This window comes from Quercus suber, unplaced genomic scaffold (genome assembly GCF_002906115.3).
Source record: "Quercus suber isolate HL8 unplaced genomic scaffold, Cork oak 2.0 scaffold_327, whole genome shotgun sequence".
NCBI lineage: Eukaryota > Viridiplantae > Streptophyta > Magnoliopsida > Fagales > Fagaceae > Quercus > Quercus suber.
The window spans coordinates 195,621-214,948 of NW_027069780.1; the positions used below are offsets into that span (position 1 = coordinate 195,621).

Genomic DNA, 19,328 nt, shown 5'->3' on the forward strand with positions numbered 1-19,328 from the left:
TCCGACCCGATTCATACCGACAAGGCAGAGATCGGGCGAAAACGTTGGTTTGCTCTCACTGATCTGTAGATCTCTCTCTATCCACACCTCGCCGATCTCTCTGTCTCTCTGTCTCTCTTTTGGTGGTTGTGGCAGTATTGCTAATGGTGGTTGGTTGTGGGTATTGTTGGTGGTTGGCTGATTATGGTTGAAGGTGGTGGGTTGATCGGGTTATGGGTGTAAGGTTTGGCGGTAGTAGCGGGTGGGTTTGCGGTGGGTGGGTGTGTGGGATGCGATGGGTCGGTGGTGGGTTGTGTTTTTTGTTTTTGTTTTTCTGTTTTGGTGGTTGTGATTTGAGTGGCTGTGGGTTGATTCGAGTGGCTGTGGCTTTGGGTGCGGCGGTTGTGGGTGCAGGTGGGTTGATTTTGGTGGTTGTGATTGTGGGTGTGGCGGTTGTGGGTTGTGATTCGAGTGGCTGTGGCTGTGGGTGCGGCGGTTGTGGGTACAGGTGGGTTGATTTTGGTGGTTGTGATTGTGGGTGTGGCGGTTGTGGGTTGTGATTCAAGTGGCTGTGGTTGTGGGTGCGGCAGTTGTGGGTTGATTTTGGTGGTTGTGATGGGCTGATGTTGGTGGGTGCGGCGGTTGTGGGTTGATTCGAGTGGCTGTGGCTTTGGGTGCGGCGGTTGTGGGTGCAGGTGGGTTGATTTTGGTGGTTGTGATTGTGGGTGTGGCGGTTGTGGGTTGTGATTCGAGTGGCTGTGGCTGTGGGTGCGGCGGTTGTGGGTACAGGTGGGTTGATTTTGGTGGTTGTGATTGTGGGTGTGGCGGTTGTGGGTTGTGATTCAAGTGGCTGTGGTTGTGGGTGCGGCAGTTGTGGGTTGATTTTGGTGGTTGTGATGGGCTGATGTTGGTGGGTGCGGCGGTTGTGGGTTGATTCGAGTGGCTGTGGCTTTGGGTGCGGCGGTTGTGGGTGCAGGTGGGTTGATTTTGGTGGTTGTGATTGTGGGTGCGGCGGTTGTGGGTTGTGATTCGAGTGGCTGTGGCTGTGGGTGCGGCGGTTGTGGGTTGATTTTGGTGGTTTTCTTTTTTTGCTTTTTCTGGTGGGTGTGGCGGCAATGGTTGTTGGTGGCAGTGCTAGTTGTTGGTGGCAGTGCTGGGTGTGCCGTTGTTTGTTGTTGTTGATTTGTTGAAGATGATGATATATTATTTTAATGTGTTGAAAATATTATTTTAATGTATAGAATTGAAGAATAGAACATCTGATAAATGGTGTGTTGTAAAATGATGTGTTAAAATGATAAAGTAGGTGTTTGGTGTGTCAAAATGACATTTTTTATAAAACAGCTGATGAGAATGCTCTTATAGTTAATGAAAGGATGACAATAGATTTATATAAGGACAACTCTCCACCACCATGTGGTCGGCTATGGCACAAGAACTAATCCATTTGAACAGCATTCTAAAATGAGTAACATCTGCATTAATTTTATCCCCAAAAGGCCTGACAGCCCACGTGAGTAATCAGTCACTATTCAGATGGGAAACTTGAACTCTTTGACAAATTCAGGTGTGTTTTTTTTTTTGCTGAATAGTAGAGGTGGGTTTTTTTTTTTTTGGGCCGAATAGTAAAGTGGGTTTTTGTTAGTACTTGGAGAAGAAGAGAAATACACAGTAGATAGAGGTTATGTGTCTATTTAGATACCATTTATTACTAAAAACTGAAAACATTATAGCAAAATAATTTTTAAATGTGTAAATAGTACCATGGGACCTAATTTTGAAGAAAAATTTGCTGAATTAGACAACTTATAAGTCCCGTGAATAGTGCATGAGACTCATTAATAGCACTGGTCTCAATGCTGAAAACACCAAAATGCAGATGCACCCTATGAATAATTTGAGAGATACAAAGAAGCTGGAGATGGAAGTTGAAGCAATTTGACAAATGACAATGTTTTAAGGGTCTGTTTGGATAGCGCTTATTACTGAAAACTAAAAACACTGTAGCAAAATAATTTTTAAATGTGTGAATAGTGCCGTGGGACCCAATTTAAAAAAAAAATTGTTAAAATAAGTACTTGCGGGTCCTGTGAACAGTGCAAAAGACCTATACAAAAAGCCAAACGCCAACAGTGGGAAAACATAAATGCTATCCAAACCAACGCTAAATGTACTTTGTTTGGGGTGGGGGGGGGGGGGAGTCCGAAAGAGACATACCAAAGTGTTGTGTGAGGTAGAGTGCCCCAGATAGCAAAAAGTGTCGATTAGAGCATCCACAATAGTGAAGCTATTTTTTTTTTAACTACTTGGCACCACAAGAATGGGTCAACTGTGGATGACCCACATACCTCCATACCCTTAGACCCCAAAAACTCATATGGTTTTTCTCTGCTACTAACAATAATACTATTGCTGTTTTCGTTGCCGTTGCCGTTATCGTTGTTATGGTGAGAGTTTTGATGAATGTGATTTATAGAACTCTCTCTGTTGTTGCTATTGTTATTTTTGTGAGAGAGGGAGTCGTGGATGGTGAGGATTAGATGAGGGGGATCAGAGGGATGGGAAGGGAGGAGAGGAGAGGAGAGATCAGGGTCCGCCATAGTAGAAGAGTTTCAGAGAGACAGAGTTCGAATATAGAGGTAGAAGACAATAGCGTGGGGAGGTGGGTTGGCGGAGTGGAGGACTGGGCTAGATGGTTCTCAGTGGTGAGGGAGAGAGAAAAAAAAAAAAAGAGAAGGAAAAAGGAAGAAAGTAGAGAAGTCGGAGAGAGAGAAAAAGAAAGAAAAGATAGATATTTTTTTAATGAGAGAAGAGAGAGAGTTTAATATTTATATATATATATATATATATATATATTTTATATAGCTATAGCACCATTGCTATAGCATGTATTTTAAAAGTCCAAAGCTTCTGTCCCACTCTTCCTGCTCCACTCTATACTCCACCAATAAATACTTGCCACATGTTCACCTAATTAATAACTGTAAGATTAATAAGTCAATAATGATAATATTTAATTAATTAGGTGAACATGTGGCAAGTATTTATTGGTGGAGTATAGAGTGGAGCAGGAAAAGTGGGACAGAAGATTTGGACTCGTATTTTAAGTATTAATGGTGTTAAAAATAGCAATATAGTTATTTGTCACTACTATTGCTATTGCTCTTACTAATGATTTAGAATGCACCAATATTCGGTATTCGATAACTATCGTACTAGTATAGATACCTCTAAAATATTTACCTAATCATTAAAAAAAAATATCAATACATCTTGGATATATCCATGATATGACTTAGATATTGTTCTAACCTAATCTTCAATAGTGATAGATAGTCCAAAGTTGTAAGAATTTTTATTTATATATTTTATATATTGGTTTTAATATTGAACGCTTAGTTATTTGTTATTTACTCTTTTGAATCTTGGTTTGTATTCTAAACATCATTTAATAGCTATGGATTCACTTTATTATTCATTATTGCTGTTAAATTGATATATGATTAACAATATATATAAAATATAAATAAAATATATTTGATAAATTATGAATATATGTATCCCTGACGTAAGGTACCCTAATTTTTTTTTTTTTTTTAAAATGTTGTTTCCCTATACCCGTACATGTATTGTACCCATACCAATATTTGTACCCGTTCATCATAGCTATTAGAGCATACATAGCAAAGTGGAGATTGTAATGACAATGAGTGCATATACTTAGGAGTGTAGCTAGGAATTTTTGTTTGTAGGGGCCTAGGTAAAACTATCATATTGATTTGTAATGCAATAGAAAAACTCAAACCATGACATACATGTATACATACATGTCTTTATGCATTAGTTAAAAACAAAATCTTAAATCCAAAGTAAGTCATAACGCATTTATAATACTGCAAGATTATTGTTATTCAAATTTTTTATTAGTGTAATTTTTATCAACACTTAAAACTACTAAAAAGATAAACACTCAATTGAGCATCTTAAGGTCATTTTTTGTACGATTTTCTCTAATTCTTATGAAAAATCATAAGTCCATTACATTCATAGAAATTAAATATCAGAATATAACAAGAACTAGACTATATTTACAATTACAAAAAATGATATCCATAGAAATTAAATATAATAAAATCACTATAAGAAACCATAAAATAAATAGAATTTAATTTCAACTAGATTAGACAACTATATAAAAAATAAATTCAAAAATCATAAGATAAATAAATAGAAATTAAACTGAAATAGCACTGAAAAAGAAGAAGAAAAAGAAATAAGAAGAATTTTGCAACATAGAATGCACTGTGAAAGAGAAGAAATGATACAAGAATTGAGAAAGAAGAAGGAAAAAAAAGGTAGTATTTGTCACACACAATCTATTATACGTATACTATACACACATTTTTTGAATTAAAATAGTAAGTTCAAGAACACAATTTCACTTAAAAAAAATAAGTACGTAATAATGTGTGTATAATAGAGTGTGTAACAATTTCTATTAACAAAATAAAAAATGCAGTAGAACTATAAAGTGTCGTAAAACAGTAGAGGGGCATATATCAAGTGGAGGATGGACTTTGGCTAAAAATGAACTTTCTTGAGAGTCGTCTATTTTATAATGCTATTACACACCTTTTTATTTACAAAAAAACCTTTTGTTTTTAAGTAAAAATTGGGAATTTGGAGAGCAATTTTGGCTGATATGTAGGAGGTTATGGAGGGGGGGGGGATTTTTTTTTTTTTTTTTTAAATTTTTAAAAAGAGGGTATTGTTAGAAGGTTTTTCAAAATATTTGGGGGCATGACCTCAAAATTATATGGAGCATTCATGTCTGGTTTTGAAAAAAGACAATTGTTGGTTTGGACTTTGGAGTTCTGCTGGTTCATGTAAATTATACATGTGTACGATCAATGACTGCGAAGTCTGTTGAAATCGTATTTGAGCCTTTGACAACCACTCTCTCCACATGAAACTCCTTCAAAAGAATTATACTGGTGCCATAACTTGTGCCATAATTCACCCATGTTGTGAGTTGCATGTGATTGGTGGAGGGGTGATGATAGATTCATATGGAGAAACCTCTCCACCAATCACAACTCGTCACATAGTGTAATATGTTTAATGGAAAACATATCACTCGGGCATGCATTTTGTTTCCACCCAAATTGGGTGGAAATGGAGAGAAATGCCCATTAAAAAATACATTAGCTGCAGTTGTTGACTTTTAAGGGCTTTAAAATTACTTTTCTACCCATAAATTTTTGTTACTTTCTTTACTCCATGAAAACATAAAAGCAAAAGCATACATATTTTTCTTTTCTATGGTGATATGCGTATCAAATCATCCATTTAACGAGCCAGTGAATAAATACCATGTGGAAGGATAGAAGTACCAACACATGACATTCACTCATTGGCAATTTGGCATATTACATGGGTCACTTGATACGTTTGTTATAAGAGATGCTTCTTTTAAGTCATGACCTCAATTGATATAGTATTTTATAGAAATTCTAGTTGGTTAAAGAGTACCACCGTTGGGTCCCTACATATGAAGTACAAATCATTCGGCTAGAATTGAATTCAAAATCAAAAGAAACATGAGTTAGAAAGGTTAACATGATCTCAGAGTATTAGTATTGACTGTGCTAAAAAGTCATATTGCTATTTTTAGCACTACTAATACTTAAAAAGCATGCTGCAATTGTGGTGCCATAGCTAAAAGTTTTTAGCTTTTTAGTATAGCGCACAACCATCTATAGTTGTGCACTGTAGCAAAAAAGTTAAAGCAAAAAATTTTATTTTAATACACTTCCACGCTCTCTTTCTCCCTTCCACACTGGTTAAAGAGTACTACCATTGGGTTTCTACATATAAGTACAAATCATTCAGCTAGAAATTCTAGTTGGTTAAAGCCATATTGCTATTCTTTGTTATCATGCTATCCAAATAGCAGAAAAGACTTAATTTCTCTTCCTTATCTTCCTCTTCCTCTCAAACCAAACATAGTGTTAGTGTTTTTATTTTTAGGATTCTTATTTATTTATTTATTTTGGTTCCTTTGTGAGGGCAATGTGATTGGAAAGTAATGGTCACATGGGAAGTAATTGATATGGTGCTACCTTACATGCCAACCATCCTACTCCCTCCAAAGTGAACTCTCTTTTGATTATCTTTAGACTGAGTCATCAATGAGCCTCACAACTTGACATTTTTGTTTGTTTAAAGTGTATAACTAGTCCCACTCTCTACTCCTCTCCAAAGTATAAAGTGTATAACTGCGCCTCTCTTACAATTGATCAAAATATATGAATTTTTTTGCATCACTCTCTTTTTGTTTAAAATCTAAATACAATTTCTATAAAGAAATCATGTTGTTTTTAATGCAAAATGTAGTGGGATGGATATTGGGCCCATTTAACACTAGCCCAAAACAGTGGAAACAAACCCAACATTGACGTTGACTGACCCATCTTGTTAATGGGCCTTCCCATGCATATCAAGCCTCAAACTATTGATCAAGTCCAAAGACTATCCAAGCTACCGAGATAGAATCCCGGGTCCAAATACCAAGGACATGTCTAAAGCTTGTCCGAGCTACAAAGGTAGAACCCTAGAGAAGGCAAACTTCTCCAAGGACTCTTTCTGAAGCCTCTTGATGATTCCACCTATGCATTAATGAAGGTCACTTGCCTAGCATCACTGCATTTAATGCAAAATGACAAGTCTAAACAATAAAAAGAAGCTCTAGAAGTCTCCATTCATGATGAACAACAAGGAACAAAGAGCCCGATAAGACAGGAATTTATCTAAGTGGACGCCTTAATAGCAAGAAGAAACCCTAGAAGTCTTCATTCATGATGAATAACAAGGAAAAAAAAACCCGATAAGGCTGGAAGTTATTCAGGTAGACAAGGACAAGATACAAAAAAGAAGGAGATAAATCATATATAAAGAAGAAAGAAGAGAAGAGAGAAAAGAGGGTATCCAGGTTCTTGAAAAATAAAAACCTTTTTTAACACGACCCATAAGATTAAAATAAAAGAAGGATTCATTTCCATGCATCTTTTACATAACCATTAATGTGTTCTTATCCAAATTTCCCATTGTGGATCAATATTAGCCCATAACATAAATTAATTGTAACCTTTATCTTATTTAGCATAGTTAACCACTAAGCAAAGGATTTTGGTTGCACACAAAATAATTAAGGCATAAATGCACTTTTAGTCCCTACATTTTGACATTTTTCCATTTTAGTCCTTACATTTTATTTTTTCCACTTTTAGTCCCTAAACCAATTAACGCGTTCCATTTTAGTCCTTTCCGTCAGTCAACCGACGGAAATAGCTGAGGTGGCAGCCGGAGGTATTAAAATATTATAAAAATGCCATGTCACCTATGACACATCAGCATATAAATTTAAAAAATTAATTTATTAATTATAACAAAATTAAAAAACATAAAAACAAAATTTAAACAAGAACATGAACCCAGATGAACACAAGAACATGAACCAGATCAAACCGGCCACACACTATTCTCTCATCTCAAACTCTTTCTTCCATCTTGGTGGCATTTTTATAATATTTTAATACCTACAGCTGCCACTTCAGCTATTTCCGTCGGTTGACTGACGGAAAAGACTAAAATGGAATGCATTAATTGGTTTAGGGACTAAAAGTGGAAAAAATAAAATGTAGGGATTAAAATAGAAAAACGTCAAAATGTAGGGACTAAAAGTGCATTTACGCCTTTTTTTTTATTATAAAAAAGATAAATTAAAAATAAGCATATCATCTCTAAGTCATCTTGTCTACTATTGCAAGTACGACTTGATATAAATACGTGCATGCATATCTGTCTTTATGTCCATATGCAATAATTGTACTTGCTTAAAGTTTACTTATTTTATGAATGACACAATATGAATATTAACATAAATAAATTTGAGGGACAACATTTTCACAATTGTTGACATAACTTGCTATGATTGGTGTATAATAAAAATGATATCAGTAGTAAGTTCTGATAAAAGTCTTATAAGAGAAATGCATGTCTTGAATGCATAAGATATGGGGTTGAGAGGAGTGCTTATGAGATTGCCCTGGCAATAATTGCATAGATCAAGAGATGTGTATTGCTTGTATTTCGTGTATTGCTTGTATTTCCTTGTTGGTGCAAATAAGTATCTAGTGCACCCATTACATACAATAGGTTCCTCACTAGCTTTTGATTTATTTGTCCATACTGTACCATAATTGTTGTTTGACTATCATTTGTACAATCATAGAATTTGAAGCATTTGAAGCACTACAAAATGACTCTTTTTCTCCATCTAAAGATGTGAATACCCCACCCCCCATTTGTATGAAAAGAACTAATAGAAACATTATCACTAATCAATAACTAGTAATCAATGCAATCAAAGTAGTTGCATCTCAATTAGATGGTCATCCAATTTAAATCCTCTAGATTTGATTAGAATACGTATAATCATAGAATGGATTTACTACCAAATCGAAAAATATCAATACAAGCTACAACAACTCTAATTTTGTTCAACCCTCGAATAGTTTCAAGTTGAGTTGACACATCAGATGCACTTGTAAGGTGCAAACAAGATGGATGAATTGTGTCCTCCAAAGCCAAATGAGTTAGATAGTGCTACCTTTATGTCCAAAGGTTCCTTCTTGATGCCGACAAGCACATTCATGTCCTTATTCAAATTCATATAGCATAAAACCAAATTAACACAAATTCAAGCTTCTAAAAGCAAATACCTCCCTACTATCCTTTCAAGCGTAATGTAATCTTAAATGGTGTTGGTGGATTGATAAAATGATTAGAAATCCATTGTTAAAATGATAAACTATTTGTTGATTAGACTTGATAAGAAACCATATTATAGAAGCATACCATGCCTTCATCAGGATTTTCAAGATTGATGTTTGGATGCACCCATCCTGTTTGTATTGCCTACATTTGAGAGTTAAATCTCACTTTAGGGACAATAATGATGAATAGAAAGGAATCCAATCAATTATGAATTAGTGCATCAATGTCTTTCAAGGAGGAAATGTGTTTGGAAAATTACATTTTAAACCCTATAATTTAGGGGTGTAACAAAGTAAACCCTAAATTTTCAAAAGTGGCATTTTTTAATAGTAAAAAGTGACAAATTAAACCCTAAGATTTGAAAAAGTCACTAACTAAAACCTCAACCAATATTAAACCTCCAATACAATGTCACTTCACTTGTAGGCTGAAGTTTATTTAATTATTTTTTGCAATCCTATGGTTTAATTTGTTACTTTTGAAACTATATGGTTTAGTTTTTTTTTTTTTTTTTTTTTTCCAAAAACATAAGGTTTAATTTTTTACTGTAGATACTATAAGTTTTAATTTGTTACACCCCTAAACTATAAGTTTCAAAAGCGAAGGGCCCATTTGGTAGGAGGCATTTTGTTTTTGTTTTCAAAATAGTTTGAAAACAATTTTCAAAAAAATTAAAATTGAAACTATTTTAGATAATAATTTTTTTATATAAGTGTTTGGCTCCCACTTTTAAGAAAAAATTTCAAAATACTAAAAAAAAAAAGAAAAATTGTTTAGGTGACCATTTCTATTTTTGATATATTTTTATAAAAAATTTTACAAAAAGTAACGTGTAAAATCTGTAAATTACTTTTTTTTTCCCCGGATAATGATAAGGGAATAAAGCTCATGTACTTTTTTTTTTTTTTTTTTTTTTTTTTTTTATGATGATAAGTTTCAAATTTGAAGTGTGAGAATTTTTTTTTTTTTTTTGGTGACAAAGATAACCTCCTTAATTTAAGAGATAGAAGAGTTTGGAAAAATATGTGTGGTCCACTGTTTTTAATTTGTTTATAACTATACCATTAAAAACATTTTTTGTATCTAGAAAACATCTCGTTTTCAAAATTTTGTTTTGAACAAGGAAAAAAGTATACAATTTTCTAAAAATTGTATTTAGAGAAAATCAACTAAACGATAGATTTAAGTGTGGAACCCACCATTTTATGAATTGCAAATCAAAAAACTATATTTAAATACTCTTACCAGATATGCCCTAAATGTTCCAATAAAATTCTCTTTTTTGGAAGGAGAAAATAACAATACAGTGAGATCAATATCTCATCAATAATCTGAGCAAAAATAAATAAATAAATAACTAAAAAAAGAAGAACAAAAAAGGGGAGAAACATGGAACTTCCTCTTCAATACAACCCTCTAATCGGTGCAAGCACCTCAAGCCATATAGGCCCTTTGTTATAGACTACAGTTAATAACTGTAAGGCCAAAGCCATCTTAAAGATTTGGATTGGCCTCTATCTTTTCAAATCTCATGGGTGTTTTATAGCAATGTGCAAGAAGCAAAGCAGAAACTAATTACCTTAACTGTTGCAATAGCTTCCACAGCACCTGAGGCACCTAGTAGGTGACCAGTCATGGATTTTGTCGAGTTCACTCTTAGCTGCAAGAATTAGAACTCAAACTAAGTAAAGTCATATTGTAAATTTGACAATAAGAACTAGATAAATTTGCCTTCAATATACCTCTGGATTCTTGCCAAAACAACGGATAAGGGTCTGGTATTCTTTCAGATCACCTCTTGGTGTTGAACTACCATATGCATTTACATAATTTACATCTTCTTTAGCTAGCCCAGATTGGGCTAAGGCCTTCTCTATACAAAGAGCAAGGCCACTACCTAATTTTGGGCAAAAATAAGTTCAGAACTTCATCTGGATTAAATGCACTCTGCAAATATAAGGTGCCAAAATACATATTGCTTGCTGTGTCTCATAGAAGAATAGCTATATTTAATTTTAATGGATAGCTTATTTGACAGCAAAAAACTAGAGGCAAGAGAAGATACATAGAAACAGTCAAAAGATAAAAGATGAGGCTAATACACAAGTACCAGCATTATCAAAGTAATCCGAATGACCTGACTACCTACCATCAGGATGATGCTCAGTCAAGTGATAGGCATCACAGGTGTAGCTTCCACCTAGAAACTCTGCATATATTTTTGCACCTCTTCTCTGTCATATAAGAAATAAGAAAAGTAACCCATAGAGGAAAAATAAAAGAGTTTAAGCTACTAAACTCAACATATAAGTATCAAGAGCTTTTGGGGAAATTAGAGAAATTAATTTTACGGATATACCTTAGCATGTTCTAGGTCTTCTAAAAGCAATACCCCAGCTCCATCTCCAATAACAAACCCATCCCTATTCTGTTCATATGCAAAATTATATCTCAAGTCATGACTTACAAGTAGGTGAAGATATGGGTGAAATCTAGAATTCTAATTTGGAATTAGTGGTAATGTGACATAGAATAGTTCAAACCAATTCAGCAATTAGATGGGATATTTTCTTTTTACTTTTTTATTTTTATTTTTCTAAAATCACTCTTTTGGTCTTCCCTTTTCTTAAAAGAGAAGGTTAAGAAAATATTGGACTTTTAGGGTCCGTTTGGATACCAATTATTTCGCTGGAAACTAAAAATACTGTAACAAAATAATTTTTAAATGTGTGAATAGTGACATGTGACTCATTTTTAATGAAAGTTTTGTTAGAAAAAGAGGTTTATGGGTCCTGTGAACAGTGCACAGAACCCACTGGAACTTAGTTAATGCACTTCTCAAAAAAAAAAAAAAAAAAAAAGAAGAAGAAGAAAATGCAAATGCACGCAATAAATGCAGTAAATGCACGAATACTAGGTGTTGTTTGATTTTTTTGTCATCACTCATCACTCATCACTCTTCACTCAATTTTTGTCACGTATCACTCATCACTCATCACTTATCACTTAAAATACCCCAATTTCCCCAACTCCTATAATGAACAAAATCTATCAACAATGAGCTGTCTAATTCACATATGGAACCAGAGCCCACGAAACTGATTTTGTAATATGAAAAGCATAATTGTAACCATGAAGAAGATAGAAGTTGGATGCAATACAATATCCCAGGGGCGTGAAGCTTTGGTAGGTTCGCCATTCCTTTGAGAAAGAGATCCGCATGCCATGAAACCTCCCAAGCCTGAGGTAGTAATTCACAATGTAGAGAACATAATATTCAAATCAAATCCAGACTGAGAAAGGTATGTATTGTACCTATTGGAAGAACTGCTGCATCAGATCCACCACAAAGCATAACATCCTGGAAATTTTCACAAATCAGATTACAGAATTTGGCCTAATTTCATTTCAGAATAAGATAAACTTATTCAAAAGAACGAAGGAAAATGATCAAGACCACCATTACTCCTAAACGTTCAAATCAAAATAGTGCTTCTTGATGAGAGTTACTTTGGAACCACTAAAATTCATTTGTGTTATTCTCTCAAACAAGCTCCCAAAACAATGTAGGATCCTATTGCAAAATCCATTTAATGAGACTAAAGCATGCACTTACACTTTCACCGGTGATAATATGGTGTGCTGCATTCAGTATACAAAAGTTACTTGTTGCACAAGCTGAAGAAATTGAGTAGATTGGGCCCATCCATCCCTGCAATTTGCAAACTTAGAAATAGCTAGCAGGTTGCAGCAGCAACATATGATGTTGATTTGTCCTAAATTTCTATCAACATTGGCATCAAACTTACCAAATCCATTGCTAGTAAAGCAGAACCAATATTGGTTGTTGTAAAAGGTATACAGAACGGATTCATTTTCTTGTACGAAACCCTAAGTGCTTCTATTGCATCCTGAAAAATCTGATTAAAATATCTCATAAAAATAAAAGCAGTAGAAGAAAAAACTGATAAAAAAAATTATGGGTTTCGGATAAATTTGAAATCTTGAAGCAACTACTAAGACTACAGTCAATTTCCTGTGAAAAATAATCTAAGCTTATCCTTACTGCCATTCCTCCTAGTGCAGAGCCAATTATAACACCACATCTACGTTTGTCCAACTTTCCAATGATCTCTTCTGTAATCCCAGCATCTGCCAATGCTTTCTTGCCAGCAGTAAGCAAGTAAAGTGTGAATTTGTCCGCCCTCTTGGAAAGCTTGGGTGAGACCCATCCATCTGTTGAGAAAGACTTGATTTCACCAGCAATTTTCTGTTAGAAAGATAACTGGAGTTAACATCTAGAGGTAACATTTACTATTATGGAACTGAGCCAACGAAGATCTACCGTTGGAAACTGAGCACAGTCAAAAGCCTCTATCTCACTTATGCCACTAACACCTTCAAGGAGATTATTGTAGAAGACATCTGTATCGTCACCAATTGGGGTTACCACACCCATCCCTGTCACGACAACACGTCGCTGCTTTGTAAGCTGTTTATTCTTTGTTGTGACCCCATCTGCAGGTCTCACAACCACAGTTTTGCCTGAAACCGTAATAAAAGAGTCTCTTAGCTTGAAGTTTGGTAAACATTACTAACAGCACCTACCATCAACAATATATATTAGAAACATTCAAAACTTTTTACCATAACCCAGCAAGTTGAGTATAGCAATATTACGAATCCAGGTTAGTTCATTGTGTCATGCGCACAAAACAAAAGTGAGGAGCTTAAAGATTTTCCTTCCATTATCCAGTCAATTAAAATATCCTATAGTATTATCATGAACCTTAAAATCAATGAATTATGTAAAATTCTGAGCTTGCATTTGTGTTAGATATAAAGCCTCACATTTGGGTATCTACACAACCAAAACAATAAATCCATAAATGTTAGCTTTCCTGTCCCTCCAAGGTTCCACAAACAATACAGAGAGGGGAAAAATTAAAAACATTCCAAGAACTCCAGAGACACATCTCCTCACATACACAGACAATTGTGCACAAACATAAGTATGCTACCCCACATACATATTGCAATACGCATCACAAAACGGAATTGGATCTTCTCACAAAGCCTCACATTTGGGTATCTACACAACCAAAACAATAATCCTATCATTCAAAGCTACAGGCATCTCTCAAGTTCAAACTACATAACATGCATAGAAACCAGAAGCCACCAAATCATGAATTATCACTTTTGATCATCATAGACACACATTCAATTACCAGAGTGTGCAGCAGGACGATTCATGCTCCTTTGCTTTCTAGTCCAGGCAGTCGGAGATGCTAATAATGTGAACTGCCCTTTCGAATTGTTAAAGTCATTGCAAGGCTCGAAAGTGAGACAGGAACTTATCAGGGTTTGAATTCCAGAACCGTTTGTAAGCTTATTACTCACAAAATAAGCACCACCACGATTAATGCATTTTGACACAAACTTCTTTCTCTTGGTCGATTGACTCAGTCTCCTTTGAGTGTGGTCTTTCTCAAAGGAAACAGACATGCAGGCAGCCACAAGCCACGTATGGAGAGGAGAGGCTAAATCAGAAGCCACCATTGAAGGCACCAAGAATTCACACACTCTTACAAACAAAAAGAACCAAGAAGACCCTGATGAAAACTCTAATAATCCTGAAAGTTTAGTAAGAAACTACAATCTAAGAGTCCAAAATAGAATTAGACCCAGATAAGATTCAGCATGATGGAATGGAAGCAGTCAAGCAGAGCAACATGGCTACAAGAAAAGAAGCTATCTTTGAAGAAGCCATGTGTAACCCAATTGAGTAAAGTCCAAACAAATACAATCCAAGCACAAAAACCCAGATGGGAAATTTGAAAACTTCGAGTAATTCAGCAAGAAATGGAATGGAAACAGGGAAGAGAAGCCATTTCCATTGATTAGTAGAGGTGGATTGTTGTTGGTCCTTAGAGAAGAAAGAAATACATAGTAGAGGCTCTGAATAATTTGAGAGACAAAGAAGATGAAGATGAAGATGAAGATGAAGATGAAGGTGACATGGTAGTGAAGCAGTTTGAAAACGTTTTAGTTTGTGGGGGAATCTGAGTCGTCCTGGCGAAAGAGACGCACCAATTTAGTGCTGTGTGAGGCAGAGAGTGGAGACTGTCAATGAGTGCATATGTAGGTAAAAAAGATATACGGTAGTTAGGGTATCCAAATATTTAAATACTGTTTATTGTTAAAAATTAAAAATATTGTAATAAAATAATTTTTAAATATGTAAATAGTACTATGAGACTCAATTTAAAAAAATTATTAAAATTCGTACTTGCGAGTCCCATAAATAATACACGGGACCCACATGCCAACACAAACGTAAACACAGGTGAGTTTGGGTAAAACAAGTTTTACTTCAATACTAGCGTGGCTATTCAAATGGTTATATAAAAATATAAAAAATAAAAGTTTAGAAAGTTGAACATCTTCGGGTTGTGCTGGTATTGGAGTGGTGTTTCGTGATCACATGGGTCAAATTATCTGCATTAAGCCAGAAATTACCTCTGGTTCAGTCCGTGGAGTTGGCAGAGGCCTTGGCAGCACGTCGTGTGCTTTTGTTTGCTAAGGAACTAAGCTTGTTCAGTGTAGAATTAGAGGAAGACTGCTCACGGGTGATCAAGGCTTTAATTGATTCGAGGAGATGCAACACTCTGTTTGGTTATGTGACTGATGAATGTAGGAGTTTAGGCGCTACTCTTTCGGTTTTGTAGGTTCTTGTGGCTTCTTTACCTTGATGTTTTTATAGTAGCGTCTAACTACTCTCGGGCGAAGACTTCATTAATGATGAAATTATAAGGAGCATCAATATGTTGCTAGTGGAGAAGGATGACTCGAACTCAAGATGCTTCGCATAATGAAGTCTTGTTGGCACAAAGCCCCTTCCACTAGGCCACCAAACACATTGACAATTCAAATGAGTTTTATTACATACGGTTCTCCACTAAATATGGAATATTTTTTTGAGTATAATACTTAGAAGTCCTTTAGAATTGTTTTACGTGTAGTAAAACTTTTAATTGCAATGGCGTGTTTAAACTTTTTTTAAACAATGGTAATATAGTTTCACTTAGGGTAATTATGTTAATTATTTTAATATACTGATGAAGCATCACATGTCATAATAAGACAAAATGAGTGAGGAAAATAAGAAAAAAAATAATGCATCAACTTGACACAATCATAATGTCCACAATACAATTTTTATTTTATAGAATATGATATAAGAAAATTGGAACATTAGCTTATATAATATTATTTTGTTTGTAATATTTTGATAACAACAACTAATTTCTCATTATTATATAATTTCATAATTCCCATAAATATTGTACCCTAGAGATCTCTTAATTTCACATAATAGGAAAAAAAATTTGTGTGCGTTTTGATATATTTTCGCCACAGTGTGAATTTCCATTACTTTTAGTTGATAGCGACTCATTGAAGGTGTAAATTGAAACAATTTAAAGAGTTCTAGCTTAATTAAAAACTTTTTTACATTTGGGGTTTAATGTGAAATTAATCATGCAAAAGTTTTAAAACATAGGATAATTATGTAATTTAATAAAGTATTTAATAAATGATAGCCTATTGGTGTAAATAGATTACGACCATTTGGCACAACCATAACATCTATAACATTTAGGACTCTACTTTTATCATATAGTATATAGTTAGTTGTTAACCTGAGCACACACACTAGTTGTTAATCCATGCAATGCACAAGAATTTTCAATAAAAACTATGTATATAAGATAAATGTTCAAATAATAAGTATTCATAAATAAAAGCTCAAGTTTAAAGAATTTATTAAAAAAAAAAAACTTGTCTAATTTACTTAGAGTTTTATTTTATTTTTATTTTTTGATGGCTTTACTTAGATTTTGTTTATTGAAGACTAAATTAAATTAAATTTAACATGAATTGGTTGAGTGTTGGGTTGCTTTGTCCAAAAATATTGTGAGTACTAATGAGTTTAAATTAATAGATTTTAGCATTATTTAGAACTCTAAAAACCAAATTATATATATGTGTGTGTGTGTGCGTGCGCGTGCATGCGTGTATGTGACTGTGGGAGCTTGAGCTTTCAAAAGATTATATGTCAACATTAGAAGATATAAATTAAATAAATAACAAAATAAAACCAAATGTTTTCATTTTGTATATACTATATATATATATATATATATTTTTTTTTTTTAATTACCAAACAAGAATAGTTTATTTTCAAAATCAATAACTTCATACTAATGAATCATGCCTAACAGACGCCGGTCTACCCTGGTCTGTGCTACAGGTTCCGAATGACAATACCGGCCGAGGGTCGGGGGGGCACGTTACCCGACCCGTTTCAGTCTGATCAGTTGTGCGCGGCCTTTTACGAACTCGGGTGGATGGGACGGCGGGTGGCGAAGCGACTTGATCGGGGGTTTGTTGTTGTTGCACGGTAGGACGGGCACTGGGGACAAAGCGGTCTATTGTCATCTTTCTCCTAGCCACCATGGCGTTGCCTTGATCGGATCTTGTTTCAGAAGAATCAGTTGGTTCTGCAGCGGCACCCTCCCTTCCCGAACAGGTGCCTCGGGCTCTACTGTTCCTCGGGTTGAACAGAAGCTTCTCGCTGGATTTGCTCGTGGGCACGTCTCCTACGCTCGGCAGATACGCGCTCGGCCGATTCGTTGCGGATGGGTTGTCGCTCGTCTGAACAAATGAACCAGGGGCCGAGATCGCGTGCTTCGCCTATAGTTAACTTTGGGGGGAAGAAGTTTGCGTGCCGGACGTCGATATATGAGAGGAGAAGGCTGTCAACTAGTAAAGCTTGGCTGAATGGCTGCCAAGTTGAGTAGACGGGATTGACACAGAGAATAAGGTGAGACGCTCGGAGTTGGCTGTCCGAATGAACGAAGATTTCCGACCTGAGCACGAAATTCAGGTCCCGAACGTGTACCACTCTAAGGTCCGTTGAATCTTTTGCTCTCTGCATAGAGGAAACAAGGGTTAGTGACAACATAACCGGACCAAAACCAAAAGAGACCAAAGTGAATAAAAGTTCGTCACCGACCAACGTCGCGCGGCGAAAATGCACAGGGGATCTCCTCGGCAAACCAGTTGCCGCTCACTCTAACGAAATCTTTAGCCGAATTTCGTTTGAGTCTGGTAGGTATGAAATAAGCCGTACCCTTACATCCCTAGTCTTTAGATAATAGTCCGACTGAATATTACCGCACAGACTATACATCTGATTGATGTCATAGTGATTTAGTTACAGCCCGTACAAATGGTTCAACCTACTCACACAACTCACTACCCGGTAAAAGTTGGGAGGGAGTTGGTCGGGGCAAAGGCCATAAAATCTAAGGGTGCTAAGAATCAGGGGTCAACTGGGAACCTAAGCCCACCCTCTAAAATGGCCATCAAGGGAAAGAACACCGTGTTTTCACCACGGCGCCTCTGGATGTCAATATCACCCATATTGCAATAGGCAATGTCTACGTCGTTAGGAACGTTATAGGCCTCCCTAAATCTAGCCAAAGCATGTTCGGAAGAAAGGAGGTGAGAATAACTCATTTTTCAAAGCGAGTGTTTTTCAAAGAAAATCAAGAAAAGAAATGCTATGATTATCAAAGAATAGACTGAACTGGCTAAACAGAAAAAGCGATAAGAGGGAAAGGAACTTACTGAAGGCTCTAAGGAGGAAGTGTGTTCTGGGCCAAAGGGTGCACCACGAAGGAGGGATGCTCGGCAGAGTAAGATATTGTAAAGTGAGGAATGCGAAAGTGAAAATCAGTAACTAGAGGGACTATTTATAGGCGTGGGAGTAAAGTAGGGAGCATTAAATAATCCACTGGCGGGAAACCACGCGGGCCGTCGCTTCAACTGCCACACGCGTAACGCTTCGTTCACGAACCGTCAGACAAAGATGACGGGTAGGCCGTCAGTCAGTTCCAAACGCGTCTTTTGAGACATGCATTAATGCGCCCAACAACGGCCGGGCACTGACCCTTCAACTTCCCAGACGAGTATTCGCCCCATGTGATCCTTGATTCACCCCGTGAATGGGGAGCGAATTAAGAGGGGGCTAATGTACGGGCCCCCGTACCTTTTCTTATATCAGGCTTTGGACCCTGGCCTGGGAGTATAGCCCATAAGGCCGGTCTCCCTCTATTTGGCGTCCCACCCCCGGGCCACGCGTGCTGCAGGCCCAATCCTTGCCTTTTCATCATTTCTCGGCAACGACCTTCCGAACAGCTGTAAATATACGACTCTCGGGACGCCCGCCCTTTACCTACCCGGCAGTATCTCGGAGAAACACCGCTGCCGAGAACTATCGTGAGGGTGGGAACCAAGTTCCAACGCCACCCTCACCGCATCCCACTCCCACCTAATCACCCATTTACGATCGTTAATACTGGACCGCCAGTTGCACTTACTGGCAAGTAATTATGACGTCTCCACTAAACTATGGACTATAAATACAGGAAATATTAAGAAGA

At 36.2% G+C, this 19,328-nt stretch overlaps 2 protein-coding genes across 2 annotated transcripts; one reads left to right on the forward strand and one right to left on the reverse strand.

The window, feature by feature from the left end:
- Window positions 1–212: 212 nt before the first annotated feature.
- Window positions 213–539, forward strand: LOC136071575 (uncharacterized). Its single transcript, XM_065783053.1, has one exon. The coding sequence runs from the start codon at window positions 213–215 to the stop codon at window positions 537–539; it is 327 nt and encodes a 108-aa protein (XP_065639125.1).
- A 7,860-nt stretch (window positions 540–8,399) lies between these two features.
- Window positions 8,400–14,932, reverse strand: LOC112013099 (3-oxoacyl-[acyl-carrier-protein] synthase II, chloroplastic). The gene is made up of 13 exons (XM_065783066.1): window positions 14,049–14,932; window positions 13,163–13,362; window positions 12,884–13,087; window positions 12,627–12,737; window positions 12,434–12,529; window positions 12,133–12,178; window positions 11,979–12,058; window positions 11,177–11,245; window positions 10,963–11,051; window positions 10,560–10,710; window positions 10,397–10,477; window positions 8,899–8,958; window positions 8,400–8,698 (listed from the first exon to the last, which is right to left on the reverse strand). Exons 1-13 carry the CDS (start codon window positions 14,377–14,379, stop codon window positions 8,576–8,578), a joined length of 1,641 nt encoding a protein of 546 aa, XP_065639138.1. The 5' UTR covers window positions 14,380–14,932; the 3' UTR covers window positions 8,400–8,575.
- Window positions 14,933–19,328: the final 4,396 nt, after the last annotated feature.